Raw genomic sequence first — 8,290 nt, forward strand, 5'->3', positions numbered from 1 at the left:
GTGCCGGCGGGAGTGTTTATCTTAAAACAACAACAATGGTGCACCTGCAAGATATCACGGTCAAGGAGATGGATCTAGAGTTGCTAGACATCAAAGAGTAACAGGTTCTGCTAATGGATCATACCTCCTTGATTAACCTTTCGTCGTAGTTGTCCGTTGTAGTTGTTCCTCTGTTTTTAAAAATGGCGTGCCCCGGAACCAAATCGAGAAGGACGACCAAAAGACAGCCGGAAAGGCATACCAAGGACCAATCACAGCTGCTTTTTGTGTGCGCACTTCCGCTGGAGGTCTGCGCGAGTTTGCGACTGTCCGATGCGTAGTCAGGATTTTTTTGATGTGCGCGACGACGGTTGCAGAACCTCTGTGTGGGGGCGTGGTCACTCACAGAGACAGATTTGACGGTTGCAGAGGCTAGGCGTCACAAGCATAAAATTGGCCTTAAGCCCTCAGCCCGCCAAATGTTGAAAGGTCAATATTTTTGCCATTACTAGTAGAAACTTTACACTTTCAGTAGTAAAATGTCACAGGTGATGGTATGGGGGGTGGTTATTAAAGAAAGGGGATGATTTTAAAGATTTTTTTAAAGAAAGGACAGCCATACCCCCTCATCACCCCTCAACTCGAGTACTGCTTATTAGGTAAAACATGTCACAGCTGCAAGTTACCTCTTACTCTGCCTTTATCCTGTCCTCCTGACTGTAGTTCCGCTCATCTTTCCCATTAATCTGCAACCATTTACAGACAGAACCCCCCAGCGCCTGAACTTCTCCTTGGAGGTGGCAGAGGAGACTCTCATCCGCTCCACAGAAGTCCTGAAGACCATCACTCCCATCAGCGAACGAGTGCAGCAGTGGTCTCAAAACATGAGAAACAGCGAGTACTCTACAGCTGCATATGAAAAGGCCGTTTTGTCTGCTGGAGAAGCAGGTAAAAAGTTATTTGATAGTATTAATAAAAATCCCTTTACTTTGTACCTCTGCATCTAACCGATCCATCAGAGAGTAGCAAACATGGAGCATCCTGGGGGTAAGGGTCCTGCTCAAAGAGTTTACAACTAGCAACCCTTTTGGCTTCTTTTGTATACTGTATACTCTGCTTTATGTTACATGCAGGGTGACCATATCACTGCCAGATATCACCTTATTAGGGAACTTTGTGGGTGGGGTGTGTTTGCATCCTGACAGGGTGTTGCTGAGTATAAAAAGGGGGGAAATCTTTTGCTCGGGGCCAAACTTTGAGTCCAGAGCTAAGATTGTGGCTCCAGAGCTGGGGTAAATAGATTTCTGTATTGTGTTCTGATTATCAATGAATTTGTTAGTCTTCAATGTAATAATATTCTAATAATAATAATTGAACTTTATTGGAGCATTGGAGAAATTCACGCTCTGCAACCCATCTCTTTGGGGAGCACTGGGCTGCCATTGTGCAGCGCCCAGGGAGCAGTGTGGGGTTAAAGGTCTTTGCTCAGAGACCCACAGTGGCAGTCTGTGGGAGTGGGGTTCAAACTCAGAACCTCAGGATTCCAAGCTCTATGCCCTAACCACTAGGCCGCAACTCCCCTATTAGTAGTGAAAGATGTTATTGTGAGGTAATATCCTCACAAATAAAGGACTAGGTCCTACAAACGTCGTTGTTGTGGTGAGGATATTTATGCTGCACATGCGTCACATGGTTCCTCTGTGTGTGTTGCAGTGGAGAACCTGAACGTGCTCGTCCCTGAGTTGCTGGACAAGCTGAAGGTGGTTGAAGAGAAGAAGCCTGTCAACAACGTGACCACTAACATCATGAGGATCAGAGAACTCATTGCACAAGCCAGGAGCGTGGCCAAGAAAGTCAGTTCACTGCCTTTGTGTTTGATTATATGCCGCTTCACAGTAACAGTGGAGTACATCATTATAAACTGCATAAAACAAGACTATTTACTAACCTTGTTTTTCATTATTCATTGACTTTTATTTAGTCAGGAAGTCGTACTGAGATATAATCTATTTTAAAGAGGAGGCCTGTCTGAGTTAGCAGCAATAAAAATGTCGTATTAGGTCAATTAGATTCATAATTTAGGAATTTTACATATTTTTGACTTAAAGTCATAGGGAAACGGCTGTTCCAACCATTGCATCTTTTAACCTTCTGATCCAGGATAATTACACTGTTATAAGTTTACGCTGTTGAATTAAATAACCTGCAGACTGTCCATTGTTGTTCTGGGTGTAAGTTAGGACAACAAATAAAAGTGTTTGACTACGATTTTATCCAAATCGTGGTCCACTTTCTGTCCACTGTTACCTATCCTCCTGTTATCTTTGTTTGTTCTCCTCAAACACATTTTGATTCCTTGTGGCCTCAGGTTCAGGTTTCTGTGAAGTTTAATGGACAGTCTTCAGTGGAGGTTCAGCCACCCAGCAACCTGGAGGAGCTGAAGACGTCGACATCCATCAGCCTGTTCATGAGGGTGGACCCAGACAAAGACCCCATAGAGGACCGCTTCATCCTCTATCTGGGGGACAGGAATGTAAGAAATCCACATGGATTCAGTTTTGTTGCTCAGGGTCATTAGTAGTATGAGAAAAGCTGTTAACTTTGATTCAGATCCAGCGGATATGGCAAAAATAAAAAGCAAAAGAGCAGCTAGCAGTCGTGGAAATTTAGTTGTAATCTTGGCAGTTGGGGTGAAAAAGTTTGGACCTTCCTACTGGTTTCCAGGAAACGCAGCAGACAGATGTTCAGCTGTGTTCATTCAAAGCCGGACTTCATCTATTCCTCTCCATAAATCTTCTAATGCTCTCTCAGGGGCTCAGAAATATTGAGAAAACATGTATAGAATTTTTTTTCCAATCATAATGACATATTATTATTCGTTATTATGAAAATAACTTGTTTTAACACATTATGATGAAATCAAATTGATATATAAAACAGGTTTTAAAGCTTAACTTTAAGACTTTTTTTCTGTCTAACTGAAAAGCTCAGTGTAGAAATGAACGGAATAAATGACCAATTTTTAGAGGTATATTTAAAATGATTTTGTATTTATTGATAGCAATGAAATATGCTGTTACACACTTTATATAAAATAATTACCCTTTTAAAGGTGTTTAATTTCAGTGCTATTAACATCACTTTAGAAAAAAGTAACTAGTTATAGTTACAAAGTAAATTACAGTAGTTAGTGCTGTTACTTAGTTACTGCACAATTACAGTAAAATGAAAGCAAATTAAATGTTTTAGAATTTTATAGTTTTGCACCCTGAGAGCCTTTAACCTGTTATAAAATAGGTATGAAGCTGTAAAATAATGTTTTTTCAAGTAACTGTGGAGTTAAGATGCTGAGGCAGAGGCAGTTTTAGCAAAAACAGAGATTTATTATGAGTCCGTAGACGGAGAGACAGAGCACTTACTGGGGTAAGCCCAGCACACACATTTATACTGTACAAATCCCAATACAGTCTCTCTCCCTGGAAACTATCCCATCTCTGCATAATATCTTTTGCCGGCCAGATAAACATTTCACAACAGCTGTCTTCTGTTCACGGCAGGAGGGAGCCTTAAGCACCTTGGATTGCATGTTATCTATATTTCACCTTTGTCCAGAGTAAGGAGGCACCTGCTTTCTGTCACCCTACCTTAAACATTACAGCATAGAGGCTGGTACAAGATTTCTCAAAACTCACTCCTATTAGGCCAAGAAAAGGCTAAATATTTCATCTTATAAATAGGCCGAGGAGAAACATGCTTACACACAACTTAAATAAAATAGAATATGCTTTGCAATAGAAATAAACAGGGGTTTTACTATTCCAGGAAAAAAGCAACAGCAGCAATATAATCCCACTGTTTCTATGTGAAAAAAACAAAACATAGTGAGAACAGTGAGAAAGTAAATAACATGCGTCGATTAAAGGCAGCAGCTGTCAGTCGGTGATTAGATTAGAGACAGAATAGAATAGAAACTCCCTCTATTGTACTACAGTGGGGAAGCTCAGGGGTTTACAGCAAAAAGGTTTATAGAAAAATGGTCACATAAATGTGGACCTTAGAAAATTGTATAAGAGTAACATAATAGTGAAGAGTTAAAAATAAAGAAATTAAATACTGTAAAGTGTTTCAACAATATAAATACTGGATACTAATATTATTGACACGGTGGGGTGTAGGTCTGACAGGACCCAAATGCAGACACTGAAGCTGAAGTAGTTTCTTACCATATTTAATTAACCAAAAGGGTAACAGAAGCAAAAATCTAAAAACATAAATGCTCAAAATACTGAAAACCAGCAATACTCACAACAAGGGGTCAAAGAAATGACGACAAACCAGCAAAGAGTGACTGAACAGGAGGAGATTATATGGGAGAGAGAAACAAAGACCAGGCTAATTAGCAGATTGGGAGCAGGTGTGAACAGAGGAGACAAGAAGGGAGCTGGATAAAAAGAGACTGACACAAGAGGGCAAACAAGAAATATCTAAGAACTCAAATACAATCAAAAATAACTAGAACACAAAATGGAATTAAGACCAATGAAAACTCAGATATAAAACTTAAACAGAACCAAAATCATGACAATTATAATATTAGATGCTTCTAACCAATGTATACGAAGTAGTTCTGCAACGTCTTTCCCATCAGTCTAAGTGCGGAACATCCGCTCACTTTGAGGCTCCTCAGCCGTAATCTCTCTGCTGCCTCTCCTCGCAGCAGAGAGAGACATGAAACGTGGCTTTAATTGATCCAGCTGAAGTAATGAAACTGGAGGAGAATGATTTGTGTCTGTTTCTGCTTTCAGGGCAAGAAGGACTACATGGGCCTGGCCATCAAGAACGACAAGCTGGTGTTTGTCTACAACCTGGGACGTGACGACGTTGAAATCCCGCTGTCCTCCAAGCCTGTCAGTCAGTGGCCGGCGGTCTTTAACTATATCAAAATAGAAAGGTAAACCAGCTGCCAGAGCAAACACAGAACACCTGGAACAAAGTTTGTTGATTATTGATAAAATAATCTGATCAATTTAGCAAGAAGTTTGCTCCTTTAATGACCTAATAAACACTTAAAACATGCAAAACACTTGATAGTTTGTCCCTGAAGGAGTAATCCCAAGGGATAAATAAAGTGGAATCTCACAGATTACATTCTCTTCACTTTAAGCCCATAAAAAGCGATTCGCTATTGATCAATAAGAAATGTTGCTGCCAATGTCCTGCATACAAATAGAAATGCATCTTTATGGCTTGCTTTAGAGGAAAGCTTGCCCCCAGATTTGAAGAGAATGTAATCAGGAAAACACAATTTGAAAAAGCAGCAATTCGCTATGCTGCCACCGCCGTGCTTCTGTGTAGGGATGGTATCGGCCCGGTAATGGGCTGCTTAGCATTCACTCTTATTAGTTCAGTCTCTGTCTTATCAGACCAGAGAAGTTTTTTCCTCATGGTCTGAGAGTCCTTCAGGAGCCATTTGTTGAACTTCAGACCGGCTTCTCTCTGCCTTCTGTTCCAGAGGGGGTTCCATCTAGTCACTCTACCATACAGTACTGATTGGTAGATTACTGCAGAGATTTTTTGTTGCATAAGGAAAAAAGGAGCCACTGTGACAGCAGAAAGCTTTAAGTTACTGAATGTTTCAGTCCTTACTTAAAATGACAGTATGGCTTAAGGGACCCAGTTCATTACATCTCTGTTCAATTCAGTAAAACATCATTATTATGAGGTAGAACGTTCACATAGGCTCCCTGTGTGTCAGAAAGGCTGGTCTTAAGGCCACATGCACCTTGTAAAACAGTGGAAAAGCAGATTCTGAATCATGTGCATTAGATTTAGGCTCATTTATGTTCTTGTTCCTGAAGGCTGGGACGACATGGAAAAATCTACCTGACTATTCCCAGTCAGGGATCCACAGATGAGCAGAAATTCATCCAGAAAGGCAACGCTCCCATCACCGACTCCCTGTTCGACATCGACCCCAAGAATGTGGCGTTCTTCATCGGAGGTGCCCCCCCAGACGTCAAGGTAACGATTTTGACAAAGTTGCTTAATTTCCCCAACCCCCCCACCCAACCAATCTTTTTGTAGTGAAGAGCAAAGAAGCATTTCTATTGGTCTTCATGGAAATTAGCGAAAACATTTCATTGGTTAAAAGCTAGTGTTTGTATTTGGGTTAAAGGGAAGGGAATATAATTTGTGAAAAGCAAATAATGCAGTTTGTAAAACTCTATCTGAAAAACTAGGAAATTAGGAATAAAACTGAAAAATATAAAATCTTGAAAGAAAATGGATTTAAAAATTTTTAAAAAATTAATTACGAGAATAAATGCGTAAGTTTTCAAAGTTTCATTTCTGGATTGCAGTCTTCAAATTTCAGTTTAAAAAACATGCTTTCTCAAAAGTCCATTTACAAAATATATTCTTTGCTTGCGACAGTAATGGAACAAAATTCACCCGAAAAATGGTGCATAATGTTGTTCTCATTCATTTTATTTCTTTTTTGAACCAGCTGCCTCCTCCTCTGACTCTCGCTCCTTTCGTGGGCTGCATCGAGCTGGCTTCTATCAACAACGATGTCATCAGCCTGTACAACTTTAAAGAGACTCACCTAAAAAATGTCTCACCTCCTTGTCCCAGGTACATATCAGCATTATCTAAACACTCACGTCTTTACCTTTTACCACAAATTGTCTTGCTTCATTGGTTGAAACAGAATGACATCTGAAATATGATGAGCATCTCTGTATTTAGCTCAGTCAACACTCCATACTGTAGATCCATGTTCTATAGATCCATCTGCGGGTCTTTGGGTCTTTGCTTCTACATGCAGGGTCATATATGGGGCAGTTTGCTCCCTTAGATAGAGCCACACAGATTCTTTAATAAATGAAAAGTAGATTCTGGCTCTGGAGTCTTTAGGATCTGAAGACAATTGCAGAGAGAGATTCACATGATTAATTAAATTTGATTCAGTTTATTTCTATAGCGCCAGTTCACAACACATGTCATCTCAAGGCACTTTACAGTTCACCAGATCATCCAGTCAGATCAAAGTTTTCTATCTAAGAAAAAACTGTTGATTGCATCAACTAATTCTCTCAAAGGCAATCCCTCACACTAAGCATGCTTGTAGCAACAGTGTAGAACTCCCTTTAAACACGAAGAAACCTCCAGCAGAACCAGGCTCAGTGTGAGCGACCATCTGCTGAGGCTGACTGGGGTTCAATGTTAGTTTAGGTGAACTCACTGGGCAAACTGCAAGAAACAGGATAAGCAGACAGAACCCAGCAGCATGACTAAAATGGAAGCAGGGACACAGTCATCAGAGAACTGGAAGCAGATACTGGAATTCATTCATGTTCCAACCTAAAGGTGACTAAACAAAAACTGTTTTTCGCTTCTGACCTGAACTTTCTCCTATGTTGACAGGTACAAGCTGGCCTTCTCCCAGAGTCGCATCGCCAGCTACCTGTTTGACGGAACGGGCTATGCACTCATCAGCAACATCGAGAGAAGAGCGAAGTTTGGTCCCGTCATACGCTTTGATATTTCTGTGCGAACAGTCACAGACAACTGTGCCATTTTCCTCATGGTCAGCGGGGTAGGTCTGGAACCAAGATGGTGGAATGTGTTCTGTTTGCTTCCAGCTTAGAAAAGAAATTATATAATTTGTGTTTTGTTAATTTTAATGAAAAAACTCCAGATAAGACGTCTGGTTGTACATAGAAGGCCGTTGTAGCCACCATGTTGACTATTGCTCCTTACCTATCAGGTTGGAGGATGTCTTGTGGTTCATGTTACTCTCTTCAATGGAGAGATGGTATCAGGGAGGAACTGTTATCTGCAGATGCATGAAGGCAAAAAAAACAAGCCTTGCTGGAGCTTTTAGGAATAAACTTTGAACAAATTCAGACTTTAAAATCTGATGCAGATTTATTAGGGGGGGATGAACGTTCAGGCAGATTGTTTGTGACAGAGAGATGAAAAGTTACGCAGTCATGGGTAGGTGAACCTTGGCAAACATTTACAGTAGGACCTATTCAAAATTTCCCCACTTTTGCTTGATGAGCCTGGTTCTTGGCTGGTCCTTGGCTGTCCCGTGCTGGCCCTTGGCTGGTCCTCTGCTGGTCCTCGGCTGGCCCTTGGCTGATCCTCGGCTGAACTTTGGCTGGCCATGGGCTGGTCCTCGGATGGCCCTTGGCTGGCCCTCGGCTGGCCCTTGGCTGATCCTCGGCTGAACTTTGGCTGGCCATGGGCTGGTCCTCGGATGGCCCTTGGCTGGCCCTCGGCTGGCCCTTGGCTGATCCTCGGCTGA

General features: G+C 41.3%; 1 protein-coding gene across 1 annotated transcript in view; it reads left to right on the forward strand.

Annotated features, from left to right (window-relative positions):
• Positions 1–8,290, forward strand: part of lama4 (laminin subunit alpha 4) — a 53,703-nt gene that overhangs the window by 32,571 nt on the left and 12,842 nt on the right. Inside the window, exons 19-25 of the mRNA XM_015386791.1 lie at positions 742–927; positions 1,693–1,832; positions 2,348–2,512; positions 4,785–4,930; positions 5,838–6,000; positions 6,485–6,612; positions 7,405–7,576. Coding sequence (XP_015242277.1) covers positions 742–927; positions 1,693–1,832; positions 2,348–2,512; positions 4,785–4,930; positions 5,838–6,000; positions 6,485–6,612; positions 7,405–7,576 — 1,100 coding nt within the window. The remainder of the gene's footprint in view (positions 1–741; positions 928–1,692; positions 1,833–2,347; positions 2,513–4,784; positions 4,931–5,837; positions 6,001–6,484; positions 6,613–7,404; positions 7,577–8,290) is intronic.

The sequence above is a fragment of the Cyprinodon variegatus genome, unplaced genomic scaffold, assembly GCF_000732505.1.
Source record: "Cyprinodon variegatus isolate N-32 unplaced genomic scaffold, C_variegatus-1.0 Scaffold378, whole genome shotgun sequence".
NCBI lineage: Eukaryota > Metazoa > Chordata > Actinopteri > Cyprinodontiformes > Cyprinodontidae > Cyprinodon > Cyprinodon variegatus.